At 40.2% G+C, this 14,393-nt stretch overlaps 1 protein-coding gene across 1 annotated transcript in view; it reads left to right on the top strand.

Annotated features, from left to right (window-relative positions):
• Window positions 1–14,393, top strand: part of LOC118311203 (cadherin-18-like) — a 118,095-nt gene that overhangs the window by 47,981 nt on the left and 55,721 nt on the right. The window contains exons 3-4 of the mRNA XM_035634830.2: window positions 5,566–5,860; window positions 14,259–14,378. Of these exons, the coding sequence (XP_035490723.2) occupies window positions 5,566–5,860; window positions 14,259–14,378 (415 nt within the window). The remainder of the gene's footprint in view (window positions 1–5,565; window positions 5,861–14,258; window positions 14,379–14,393) is intronic.

Raw genomic sequence — 14,393 nt, 5'->3', positions numbered from 1 at the left:
AATGATAGACTGTCCCATTCTCATGGTGTAGTAGGATCATACCATTAGCCACTCATTAACTTTGTTCACTAGATTTCCTGAACTCAAACATTATCCAAGTGTAGCATTTATGGGAAAGAATATTTATGGAAATGTTGGTTTTGATTTATTTGAATTAATTGTGAAAATTGAGTGATTGACGGTTTATTGCTGAGTGATGACCAATGATTAAATGTACACTGTAAAATAATTAAGAGACTTAACTACTAGTAGCAATTTGTATATATATATATATTTTTTTTTCCTTTTGTTAATTTCTCCTTCATTACCCTCCAAGTATTTTTTGTTATATTTTCAATACATTACCGGTAACCACAGTTCTATGTCGTGTGTTTCATAAATCCTCAATCAGCTCCCAGAGCTGAACCTTAACTAACCCTACCCTATTTATATTATAATTATTCTTTAACCACTCTCACTTGTAAGTGCTCCAAGTACATTGTTCATTAGTCAGTGACAATGAAGCAGAGATAGAAAATAGGCTGAGCGTATGGGGCTCCACTGTACTGCATATGGTCCAGGGAGTCCCATTTGGTATACACCTAACCATTTGGTCATCAGTTTCAGTTAACTGTTGTGAGCATTTCAATGAACATACAATTATACGTACCAAATTCTACAATATGCATGTTCTTAATAATTCCCACAATATGCTATTTTGCAGGTTTAATTGAAAGACTTTGTTGTCAGAACAGCCATTTGGGGGTTGTGGTCTTCATCAGGGTTTTCATAAGATACAATGAACATTTTAATAAGAGATATGAAAATAAAAAGGGTTAATAATATATCCATGAACAATTGTGTCCAATGATTGACATGGCTATATATAGTCAGGCAAGTAGGGAGAGCAATCGGTTCATTGTGAAATCACCATAAGGCATATTTAGAAACTCAAAGAACACACCTATAAAGCAATAATTGAGATGTCCTCATTAACGCCTCCGCAAAATTAACTTTTGAGATAAAAACATCCAAAATGTGTCTCTAAAATCTTCTTGAGAATATTGACATTGCCTCATTTTTGACTGGTCTTAATCACCCCATGGCCCTAAAAAATGGATATGAAATGAGATCTTGAATTTCGTTGCAATAGCTTACAACATAACTGGTCATGTCATTCCTCTGCTCCTGGAAGTCTCACTGACACTACACACAGAAATTTTCCTTGAGGAGGTTTGGTCATAAGTTCACTTGTAGAGACTGTTGACATGTTCTGACAGTTCTGTCCTCGTGTTCCCCTCTCTTTTGAACATTATCATAGGTAATGTTGGTCTTAAGAGCTTTTTCAAAGATTTAGAATTATTGCCTTTGTGTTCTTAGTCTTAGGGGTGGAAGGAATGCATTAAATATGTTCTGGCTTAGATTTAGAAAGCAGTTGGACTTTCAGCTCCTTGAATAGACTTTTCTTTCTGCAGATACAAGACCATCTTCTTTGTTTTTCCTTTCCCTAAATTTGGATACCATCTCTGAACCTATAGACCACTGCAGTGATGAAGTGAACCTTTTTTTTTTTTTTAAACTTCCAATCTGCTCCTAGGACAAAGAAATTCATAGATGATGGAGGTGATTTTAACACAAGACCCAAGAAGATAAACGATTAAACTGAAAAGACAGGTTTATGTCCACACTCCCACCATGTTAAGTAGATGTAGGGACTCAGGTAAGGAAAATTTATTTAATGGTAAGAAAACATTTGGTTTGAGCCATGTTTCACATAAACCAGTCATAGCCAGATGAAATTCTTTATCACTGTGGCTGCAGTGGATAATCGGAGTCTCGTTCTTGGCTAACAAGTTAGCACCTGGTCCGATGTCTACACGCAGTGCACTCTTACAGAGCAGAGCCAGTGCTCAGCTGACGTCTGTCTGCTGCTGAGAACTCTCTACCAGGTTCATGCTGAATCCGTTCTGCCTACAGAGGATGGCGACGACTTTATGGATGTTTAATGGGCCACCGACACCAGGGGGATTTCTCTTAGTGCTGCTGATGGTCTGCTCTTTCTTGCAGACTCTCAAAACTACTGAAGAGTTGCTAACCTACATCTCACTTTACCTTGATCTTGACAAGAATGCCTTCGTTTGAAAAAAAAGCGACTGGCGGATATTGTCAAAACAGAGGGTTTTTTTCAGAAAACGACAACACTTTTATTATGCGTGCTTATTTAGAGTAAGATATGGGTAATCAGATGTCAGAAAACTGTTTAACAAGAACTCAATAGTGCAACCCTGCTAATGAAATTAAGTGACAAAAGTCGAGTGACATCATGTCTTGATTATTTGGGCAAGTCATCATAAGATATGTTTGGATTGAATGAGATACTTTTCTTCTTAAAAATAAATATTACTTTATTTACCTGCTTGTGTTATCGGACTTTGGATTTTTGCCTCCTTCTCGCTTGTTTTTGTTCTGACTTTTTGTGTCTGAACATCTGAACTCTGAGTAAAGATTCCGTCTTTTATCGTAAACCCTGTTCTCTGCATCTGAGTCTGATTACCTTGCCATTGTCCCAGATGTACTCTATCACATTATCATCTCCTGCAGCAAATGAGAACTTTACAAGTACACTGGTATCACATATATGATCAGGTTTTTGGAATGTTATCATACATATAAACATGTCTTGTGTGACCTCTGAGACCAGGGGCCTGTACTACGAAGCAAGTTCAACATATTTCGTCATCTTGCTTCACCTAACATTGGTCGTCCTTATGACCAGTAGTACGAAGCTGGTTATTAACTTTCTTAGTTAACCCTGGGTTTTCATATCCAACTACAAACACGTTCATGTGAATGAACAAACAACATTGTCAGAAATATGAATTATTCTTAATATTATATGAAAGAAACGCGGATACCTGTAGATAAATTCCGTTAAAACGACATGTCAAAGTTCCATTTTCCAAAGGGAAATGTAAAAAAAAAGATAAAATAATGAGAATGTAAAAGAACATCTTGAAGTCGTTTTTAATATGTACAGTCAGTTTAATAATATACTGTAAATAAGCAGAGGAATTGTATAAATTTTCTATTGAGTAAATATGTTTGCCCTTTTATGTGACGATGATTAAAATATTATGAAGAGGAGCTGAAGTGATGTCAGACTGTTTTTGCTGCTGAAGCAGAGGAGGGAAGTCGTTAATGTTATTCCGAGCTACAGTGATAGACTGAGACAGTAAAAGCATCAACACTGTCAGGGATAATCTTTGTTGAGTTATAATATTAATTAGCCTATGTATTAGTGTGATAAACCCTCTGTTTTTTAGAGACTGCTTTAACAGCAGAATGAACCCATTAAATGTCAGAAACATGATTCCACTCCTCTATGAATATCTCTTGCTCTTTATTATTTGTCATTTTACCATAATGTATTTTGTCCCATTCAGGATTATGAAGAAATATGACTCCAGTGATTGGTTTTCCAGTGATTGGTCAGCGGTTGGGCTGTTGACAGGTTTTGATCTGTTATCATGAATTTAACATGCGTTGGAGCAAGTTAGCCGTTCAGCATAAGTTACCATGGTGATTTACCAGGTAACATGTGAACCAGCTTTGTAGAACCAAAAAAACCTTAAGTGACCTTGATAACCACAAATCCTGTTTTGTAGTTTTGGCCCCTGGGCACTGCTGTTGATTTCAGATTTCCTACCAACATTTCCCACTGGTTTCTTCTTTTTTGTAGCAGTTATATTTGACAGATATGGAAGGTTCTGATAAACTTGGCTGGATAAACATCAAGCCAATGGGGGCATGAGATCAGAATATTCTCACTTCGGTTTTTTGTGAGGAAAAAGCTTTACTCATGATAGCAGGGTTCCTGTCCATCGATTTTTTTGACTCAAGCTTACTGAACTATAGTCTATAATGACAATAGTGGATGCTAATGCTTATTTTCCTAATTATTGCTTTGAAACTCTTCCAAAATATTAAGATGTAGGCTACATTACAACGCTGATGTATGACTTTACTTACTATGATTGTAATTGTGTTCGTGCTATGCTAATATTAGCCAACTCGATCACTAATTAAAACACATATTTAACATTACCTGCCCATTACTGACACTGGTAATTGAACTGTATCTATAAAGCGCTTTTCTAGTCATATTGACCACTTAAAGTGCTTTACAGAAGAAGTCACATTCCCCCATTCGGTGCTATTTACCATGCTTTCTGTTGCATTCATACACATTCATACACAGTCGAAAGTGGCATTTTATGGGTTAATTGTCTTGCCCAAGGACACATCAACATGCCAACTTCGGGTTGGTGGAAAACCAACCCTACCCTAGATGAAGCAGGCATAGTGGTCTCAGAGGGGCATCAGATGTTTGCAGTTTGCAGTACGAGGAGCAGGCATGAGGGTAGGGGGTAGTAATGGAGGCATTTTGTTCAGGGAGCTGTCCAGGGCAGGGCCACACATCCTGCACATTATAAAAAAGTCATGCAGGTGGCCAGGACAGCGTGCCATGCAGAATATTTGCCAAAAGCATGAGCCCAATTGATTCAGGCGAGAACAATCTCTTCTGAAAAGGTCAGGGTGCTGCCAGAACAGATAAGAATTGTCGCTAACGCCATAGTTCTGGGTTCTACACTCAGTTGGGTTATTTATATTAAAGCTGTTGGGGCGGGAGACCGAGAGAGTGTCATACTTATTGTGGGCGGTGGATATTTGCTGTAACAGTACCTACCAGAACAGACATGACACATGCATGTTCATTTGTTGCCAGCACTGGGCATAATCCGAGTATATTAGACTGGAATGTATATCTTTCAGGGAGGATAAGCTCATGTCTTAGTCTGTTGCTGCCTAAGAAAAGTAGAACACAGTGTTTGTAGATTATCAAGGGCTTCTGAGACCCCCTCAGCCACTCCTGGAATGAAAAGGTTGTTTCATTTGTTACTCAACTCAACCAGTTGATGTGTTATCATTACCATATGATCCATCATTCAGGCAGGGGGAAGTGCAGCAGCAAATAGTCGCTGTATGGTTGAAGGAAAGTCTGGATTCTTGCACTAACAATTCAGCAGACATCATACCAGTGGCTGCAGAATGTAGTCAAGGATAATTTAAGATAAGACTCCGTTCATGCTGTTAAGGTAGTGTTACATTTCATGAGGCACAGACAAACACATAGAGCTTCAAAGTCCACTGGAGAGCTCCAATCATACTGAAATACAATATATAAGGGTTTTTCTCTGATACTTACTGTATCTTAATCTTCACTTTCTTCATCTGTAATTTGCCCGGTGACACAATCTGCTCAGGATGGACTGCATGTTGTAGAATGTGTTCTGTCACACTCCTCTTATTTTCCATTTACTGTGACAGTAACTTGTTTCAGATACTGAACCTTTGGTACAGCCTGTCACACTCCAATCCTCCCCGATTGGACAGTCGTGCCTCTCATTGCCAGCTCCTCACCATTAACTGACCACTCAACCTGACACTTGGCTATTACTCTGTATTACGTACTTGTCGCACACTTTACCGCTCCCTCCCTCACTCATTTTCTTCTTACATCTCCAGCTCCACTCCAACTCTGACAAGGGCGATGGCACGGTGCGATACATCCTGTCCGGAGAGGGGGCCGGCTCTGTCTTTATCATCAATGAGACGACGGGTGACATCCACGCCGCCAAGAGCCTGGACCGTGAGAGGAAGTCCCAGTATGTCCTGCATGCAAGGGCCATCGACCGACGGACGAACCGCTCGCTTGAGGCAGAGTCAGAGTTCATCATCAAGGTTCAGGATGTCAATGACAACGCTCCAACATTCCCTGATGGACCGTTCTCAGCCACTGTGCCTGAGATGTCTGATGTTGGTAAGACATGCATTTAAGACACAGACTGTAAATTAAACTGCCAAGTCATCGTGAAAATTGGAAAATAATCAGTTATCTGCTTTTGCAGACACCAAATAAATTTTTTTTCAGGAAAAAAAAAGCCTTAACATGACTAGGCCGTGAACATGATATGATACTGACAGAGTAGAAACCATCCTCGCTTCTTTTTAGAGCTTGTTTCTCAGATCAGGATTGTATTGGATTTGTATTGTAGCAGTTGCATAAATATACGCTCGTCCCTATAAACAGTTTCAATTTAGTTCAACACCTTTTTTTCAGCACCCGTGAATCTTGGACATCTTTTTTGGCAGCCTCATGGAACCATTAGTTGTGAGATGCTAGAGGATAGTGTTGGTTGTACAGTGCACTAGAATACAGATTTAAAAAGCTGTTAATTTAAGTTCCATAATACAGTATAAGTTAGTTGAAACAATGAAACAAAAGTTGCTCAGGTTAGCAATTAAAGGGCCCATATTGTCAAAATTGAATTTTGCTGTCTTTTTTCATAATAAATAAGGTCTAGGGGCTCTGTAAGTACCGTAAAAGTGTCAAAAGAGTCAATAAACAGACAAATACATACAGCCTACATTCAGCAGCTGCTTTTTTTTTACGATGCACCAGGATCTCCATATAATTGTGATGTCATAGCGATGCAGTCACTTTCTTCAGCCTTGAGGATCATAAGATATTAAGTAGACAGGCCCAAATGACCTGTTTCTTTGCAGAGCTCCTTCAAAAGAGCTATAAACCATTTTGAGATGTTTTTGGGTACTAAAAAACAAATATATCTCAAGGATATCAAAACTTCGAATGAAACACCAGAAAGATGACAATATGGGACCTTTAACTCTTCGAGGTCATATAGGAGAATGGAAACAGAAGATAGGTGGAGTCACATACAAGATGGGGATGGCCGAACTGCCCGCACTGACTGATCTTTGTGGACATCGTGGAGGCTCGATCCAGGGGGGGTGATGTTTAGTGTTTGGACAATTTCTGAATTTGGATCACATTTTTCTTGTTTTTGTGGTTTTCATAATATACGTGTTTTGTCCTTTAGGGGAAACTAAATCAAGCAACATGACTTTGTAAAAACAGACAGCTAACAGAGCATGAACACCAGTTGAACCGTCTTCAGCTCTGTCAAAGCAAATCAATTTTATTTACATATCAAATCAAATCAGAAGAGCAGGTGGAAAGAGCACAGCAGATTGCAAGTTCCATGTAAAGATGCATAATAATACTGTTATTAAAATGGCAGTAGTAAGACTCATTATAGTACTTGTATCAGTGGGTTGGCTGGGAGCAGGATGGTGGTGGCAGTTGGTAGCCAGCAGCCAAAGATCCAGACTCTACGGCTCCAGTGGTGAAAATACCTGCGGAAAGAGAAAGTACAGAAGATTCCAGGAGAGAAAAGATGCAAAGTTGGTAAAATGCATTAATGGGATATGAATGCGCACAGATGGAGAGGGAGGGGAGCTCAGTGCACCATGGGAAGTTCCCCGGCAGTCTAGGTTTATAGCAGCATAACTTAGGGATGGTTCAGGGCTCTTTAGTGCCAGGCCATTAAGGGCCTTGTAGGTGAGGAGATCAATTTATAATTCTATTCTGGATTGCAGAGGGAACCGGTGCAGGGAAGCTAATTTGGGACAGATGAGATCTTTTTTTCCTGGAACTTGTCGGTACTCTGAGTGCATCACTTTGGATCGGCTGGAGAGTCTTTGGAGACTTGCTGGGGAGATCTGGTAATATTAAATTGCAAAAGTCCAGCCTTGTTTTATTTTGAAAATTATGAATGTTCTTATTTGTTTGTTGTGATTTTACTCCCTGTCTTTGACTTTCCTGCCAGTTTCCTGATTCCCCCGTGTCTCATTAGTTAACTACTTCTTGGTGTATTCATGACCTTGAGTTAACTATTTTCAGTCGCCAGAACCCTTGTGTTAGGCACTGCGGGCTTCTTGACACTCTTCCCTGTGTTGGACTGTTCTCTTTGGAATTTGACTTTCTGCCTGCTCCCCTCTGGATCTGTTTGCCTGTTTGGACTGCTCTATCTCTGTATTAAATCACTAAACTGCAATAAGCATCTGTCTGAATTTGCGTCCTTGCCCTGTGTCTGCTTGCACTGGTTGTGACAATCAGATCAAACGTTCATTCTGAGATTCCTCAAGCTGATGCTGGGGGCCAGGAGAATGACATTTAGAGTGACTATATAATGAGATAATGTGTTTCAGAGGCGTTTGGGGCAAAGTGCAATAACTTCTTGTCTGAGGTTAATGGTCTATCATCCAGCTCCTGTGCTTGGGATTTACGCTACATCTACGTTGTAGTACGGACAGTAGGCTGAACGATTTGGGGAAAATATCTAATTGTGATTTTGCTGACAGATATTGCGATTATACTTAAAGCGTGCACACACTGTTAGAGCGAGCTGTGCAGAGAAGAATGAACACAGTGACGGTGTAGAGACTTCACGGTGTCACGGAGACGTGAGACATTTTCATACGGAGTAAGAGTCGCAGACAACTCCAATGTGGTTCTGTGTTTAGTAGACGGGGGGGGGCACTTCTTTCACTGACTTGTTGGCTGTGCACTCGTCATGTAGCTGCCTGTGGCACTTTGTCAAGCGCTGATCCAGGTTGGTGGTGTTGCCTCGGGATGTAGCGACTGAATGCTTTGCAAAATACCTTCTTTTGTTTTCTTTGTTTTCAAACCCGAAATACTCCCGTATCGCCAAAGTGCGGCTTTTCTTCTTGACCAAATTGTCCGACGTTGCTTCTGTCTTTGCAGAGGCTGCTCCATGAATGCAATGTTTTTTCTTTGGTGTCATCTGTGTGTTGTTGGTGGGCACTTATGGAGTCGCCCTGGGCAACTTCTGATTGGTGAGAATGACCAGTATGTGCGCAGCACGGCATTTGTCATTGGTGGGCATGACTGTCACCCTGGGTCAGATGCGCTACATAATGTATTCTGAATCGCAGCTTTTTCAAATTGCAATTTTGATTCGAAAACAGTTAATTGTTAAGCCCTAATGAACAGGCAAAGATGGTGACATTTGGAAACAACTTCCAGATTGGTTCTTATCAGTCACTACTCAACTACAAGTGATGAAGGCAAAACATAAATACTTACTATATTGAATTGAATTGACTTTATCATCATTGTAAGTAAGTACATACAACGAAATTAGAATGCTACTCAATGGTGTAAACATAAAAAACAAAAACACACAATAACTAAAAGCATAGAGCGGAGAGCGTTAAGGTGTAAAAAACTAGAATAAATAGATAAGAATCTGGTTTACATGAAATAAAGTGCAGGTGTGTAGCAGCATGATTGGGTGACGGTGCTTATGTGTTTTTTTTGGGTTTAAAGTGCAAATTGCTTCTGCAAAAAAACTGTTCCTGAATCTGGTGGTGCGTGTTTTGGTCGATCTGTAGCGCCACCCAGAGGGCAACCATTGGAAGAGGTGTCGGCCAGGGTGAGCGGGGTCTTTGATGATGTTGGTTGCTCTGGTGAGGTAGCGTGAGGTGGCAGAGCAGGTGTCCTCCAGAGAGAGCTCCTATATGTTACAGTTCCACCTTGTCGTCAGTCCAAGGAAAGAAATCCCTGCTATTACTTTTCACCATTGTTGTTTCTTGTTCACATTATTTTCTGTAATTCAGTGCCACTGCCGAGTAGTATCTGCTTCCTTTTTACACCAGTATGAGCATTCCCAGTGTACATGAAAGGTCCCTTTTTATACATTTTCAGGTGTGTCAGTATAGACAGGGATTAAACTGATACTAACCTAATAGGTTCATCTGGACGGAGAATCTCCTTTCAAAATTAAAATTAAGTAGTATGGATGTAGCCCTCACCAACTGATGTGCTTTACCTGTCGGGGTTCATCAGCACAACAAGCATATAGCTAAACATTTTACCTCAAGGAAGTGAATATGAGGTGAATAGCATTGTTCCAAGCACAGAACCTTGTGAAACTCCATGTACCTTTTGCATACATGGAGAATTCAGCGTAAACAAACTGAAAGTGAGTTAAACCAGCACTGGTTGAGGGCAGCAGGTCACAAATTTAGTCTCTTATAGTTTTATGATATAATATTTTATAATTAAAGAAGTTTGTGAAGTCATCACAACTGAGAACTATGGAATTACATGGATCAATAGAGCCATGACTCTTTGTCAGTCTGGCTGAACTTGTGAAAAGAAACCTAGGGCTGCTTTTTAATCTCCTCTATTAATAAGTAATAGACTGCTTTTGCCTCACAGAGGCCCTTTCTATATATATATATATATATATATATATATATATATATATATATATATATATATATATATATTTATCCTATAATCCAGGCTAAACTGGATTCTTCCACTTTGGTGGAATGCCATATCCTTTCAAAGATTTTTTTGTAATTTGTGGCTGTGTTACTGAGAAGCTAACCTCTTTTAATTTGATCGTCTTTTTTTTCTGGAGGTATAGTAGTTTAGGGTCATTCGCACCGAGTCTGCAGCAAGAACAACAACAAGAGGGCTTAGGTTTGCATAGGAGTCCTCTGCTATACTGACACTGAATGTATTAAAAATTTGTTAATGAGATCACTTCCTTAAAGCTAGCTGTAGGACGATCAGGTACCAGTATGATGCATTCAAACATTTTAAAATAATAGTCCAATAAAAGAGGGTTCTGTGATAATTTCATGTTGACTTTTAAGGTTGAATTCGTGGTTAAAAGTGACATTTATTTACATTTTAACCTATTAGATTCAACAGGCTTCTTTCACAGAGGGTGCAAAATTATCAGTTACGATGTCCACAAAAATATGAAAGAAAAACGAAACACAACTACTTTATCTGTATGAAGGCATAAAAGTGATGAGAGCGAGAATTCAAGTCAAGTCAAATTTTATTTATGAAGCGCTTTTCATGCCAGAGCAACACAATGTGCTTTACAGAAAAACAAACTTAACTCTCACAGTTGGTCAATACATTATAAAATACAATATGTAAAATACGCTCTAGAGTAAGTGCGTTTAAACACCTCTGCCCGTGGACCTCAGAGTTCTTGCTGGTTAGTACTTAATGAGGATGTCTTTGATAAACTGTGGGCCTAGGCCATTTAGAGCTTTGTTAACAAGAAGCAAAATCGTAAAATCAATCCGAGTTTTAACAGGGAGCCAGTGAAGAGATCGGAGGACAGGTGTAATGTGGTGAAACGTCCAAGTTCCAGTGAGAACACGTGCAGCCGCGTTTTTGGATTAACTGTTATTGCTGCACGATTTTGAGAGGCCAGTGAATAGACCGTTACAGTACTCCAGTCTGCTTGTGATGAATGCATGATTTCAATTTATCTGATTCTGCTTTTGACAGGACCACCCCCCCTCAGCTAGATGCAATGCTACAAATCACGTCCGCAGGAAATTGAAATTGAGCATACAATATTCTGCAGTGAAGAACGAACAATTACCAGACCAAAGCACATTTTTATGTGGAGGGGCAACAGAATTCCAGTAGGCAGCTTCTCCCAAAACCCCCCAAAGGGCAACCCCAGTAATGCCCAAAGTGCAACATCACACTGTAAGTAGTAGAAATGACTCTTTTAGCAGTAATGAGTATATTGTTGCTACTTAAATAATGTTATTTAATAATCACATCAATTAGTTGATATTTATGTGATGCATGAGTAAAATGAGCAAAGTAGTGGTCACACTTAAGGACTGTTGAAAACGTTATCCTACTATACAGAAGTGGTGGACAAAGTACAGAACTCCATTACGTGAATAACAGTATAGATACTCCTGATCAAACGTTATTCCAATAAAATTGAAAGTTGCTGAGTCAAATTATTACTTGAGTTAAAGTACAGGAGTAATGCTTTTCTTTTAAAAATACTTGACTTGGATGACTTGGTGGGGAAGGGTCGTCTCCAACAGCTGCCTTAGCCATTACTTAACTCATATTGTATAGCGAACCTACAACCACCTACTGATGACGTTGTCTCTCGAGCTGCTGTCTCTGCGGACCAGCTTCCCCTCAGAGTAACGCATGCGCGAGGTTGAGATACGGCAACACCACTTTGACAATCAAGATACACGCTGAACTGCATGAACACAGTTTATGGAGTTTTGCATTTTGTGAAGAAAAAGAAACTGACTTCAACGCAAATGTAACGAGTAATGAGGTCATTCGTAGGAATGTAGTCAAAGTAAAAAAGTTTCCCAAAAAAAGCTAATACTCATCTAAAGTACTAATACTCATAAACTGTACTTAAGTACAGTACTTAGTGAATGTATCTCGTTACTGTCCACCACTGCTATACAATAGTTCCATTCAAACAAAATTGTTGGTGCTTAAAAAAAAACTAAACACTCTAGGAACCTTCATTTAAAATGTAGTTAACATTTCATGCTGCCTCTGCCATGGGAACAGATGCAGCGCAGGTCTGCCATGATGAATGAGACGGAGGAAGCTTTTGGCTTCACTTGTCTGCTGCTACACGGTTGGGCTAATGGGCTGTGGCTCTTGACACGAGCACCGCTGACAGCACGCATTGCGTTTTACTGCGGCTAACGCTATGCATTCAGGGGGGAAGCTTAGTGAGTCACATTTACATAGAAACGAGATATATTTTGTTCTGTTAAAGAAAATAGATCTTGGCTCGGTTTTCCTTTCAGATTCTAATCAGAAGCGGGTGCATCGGCGGTGACAGCAGCATTATGTTTAGTGTTCAACCTTCCTCGTGACCTGATGTGCGTTCTGGGCTAGAAAATAGATATGACTCCTCGAGTCGCAATTAAAAATGCAGCCCATTTAATCATTTAACGTCAAGGAGGGACACAAGACAAAAGAATCTTGAATCAAGGTCAACTTACTAGCTGTATTTGACCACATGTTCATTGGAAGGTATCTTGTGATGATGACATGTACAGTGAAACATTGTTGAAAGGGGCTATATGTAGTTGTTTTTTCTCATTGCTAGCCTTAAAGAATTTTTTCTTACTTTAATCTCAGAAATATTGCAACCTCAGAATCAAACTTCATCCCTTTACATGCCTAGAGCTTTTCTTCAGCTGCCGAAAGCAATGCCAATGTTGTCTCTTCTATTTCCGTCACTTCTTTCCTTCGACTGAAGTTTGATCGGCTAACCAGCGGGCCCCGACCCAGCCGGGCCCCGACCCAGCCGGCCCCCTCCGTCACTTTCGGATTGCAAGTCACTGTAGCTCCCAGTGTCCGACTGGAGGAGTAGAATTGCTCAGAGGGCGAGAAGCTATTTTCTCTGCTCTACATTGGCTGAAGCATCTTGGCAAGCAACCTCGCACTGCATGCTCCCGGCAAGGAACCACGTCGCAAACAAAATGTCAAATAGCACCTTAAAGAGAAATTGTGGTAGTTTCATTTCATTTAAACTATGGGCCAACCTCTGAAAGAGCTTCATGACTCTGGCAAAATAGTGACTGTCAGGGCAGGCAGCATTAACCCCTCTAAAGCTCTTCAAATATTTTGGCAATCACTTGTCTCTGAGTTTTCCAGAATTGTTCAAGAAGTTTACCCCATTAGATTAGCTGTTGTAGCTACACCCAGGAATCGGCTACCAGCTGTGGCCCAATTTTTTCCACCGCCTGTAAAGCACTTGGATTTGCATTTGTCTTGTTTGAAAGGTGCGATATTAAGAAAGATTGATTGTGTCGCCTAACTAGGATCTATTGATCTGTTCAATTCACCTTTTCATCACAGCTAATGACATTGTGTCTTCGCTATGGACTCATGCCGCTTCAACAGAGGTAAACAGGTTTCACAAAAGTGTCCTTAGATGTTATTTTTCTCTCTTTTACGGGAGTGGTTATTTCTGTTGCATAACAACAGCAAGCGAGCCGCTGGGTCTTTTCCTCCAGATGATATTGGGATGGTGTTACTCTCAGCCGTTTGCTAAAGTTACAGTTAGAATCACTCTGGACATGTTTAAGTATCTGTCGATTGGTCCCTCATGGTTTTTTTCCCCCTCCGCAGTCGACTGAGGAGAGCACAGCAACACCAGCAGTGACATTTCCAGTTTCGTTTAGGCCCTCATCTGTGCACTCCTAATTATGTTCCACTGGATAAGCAGCCGCTGCACTTCTACACATTAGAAGAAAATAATGTCAATAAATCTCCCTGTTACTTCTACAGCATAATTGTATGCCAAATTGACAGCGCTGCACTGGAGCTATGCAGTTAACTCCACTCCCTAATTCCGGGGGGCTACTACTGTGTCTACCTCAGTTTGAACTAAAGGACAACCATTTAAGATGTAGTCCAAATTTGTCATTATCCACATATACTTCTACTCATTATTCTGTGGTGATCAGTACCTACGACATCTGATCACTCATTATTGTTGCAGGGACGTCCATTTTCCAGGTCACGGCGTCGGATGCGGATGACCCGACCTACGGGAACAGCGCCAAGATCGTTTACAGCATCCTGGAGGGACAGCCCTACTTTTCTGTTGACCCAAAGACAGGTACAACTGCTTTCC

The sequence above is a fragment of the Scophthalmus maximus genome, chromosome 5 (genome assembly GCF_022379125.1).
Source record: "Scophthalmus maximus strain ysfricsl-2021 chromosome 5, ASM2237912v1, whole genome shotgun sequence".
Lineage (NCBI taxonomy): Eukaryota > Metazoa > Chordata > Actinopteri > Pleuronectiformes > Scophthalmidae > Scophthalmus > Scophthalmus maximus.
The sequence above is the reverse complement of the archived record's forward strand: the minus strand, read 5'-3'. Positions and strand labels throughout refer to the sequence as shown.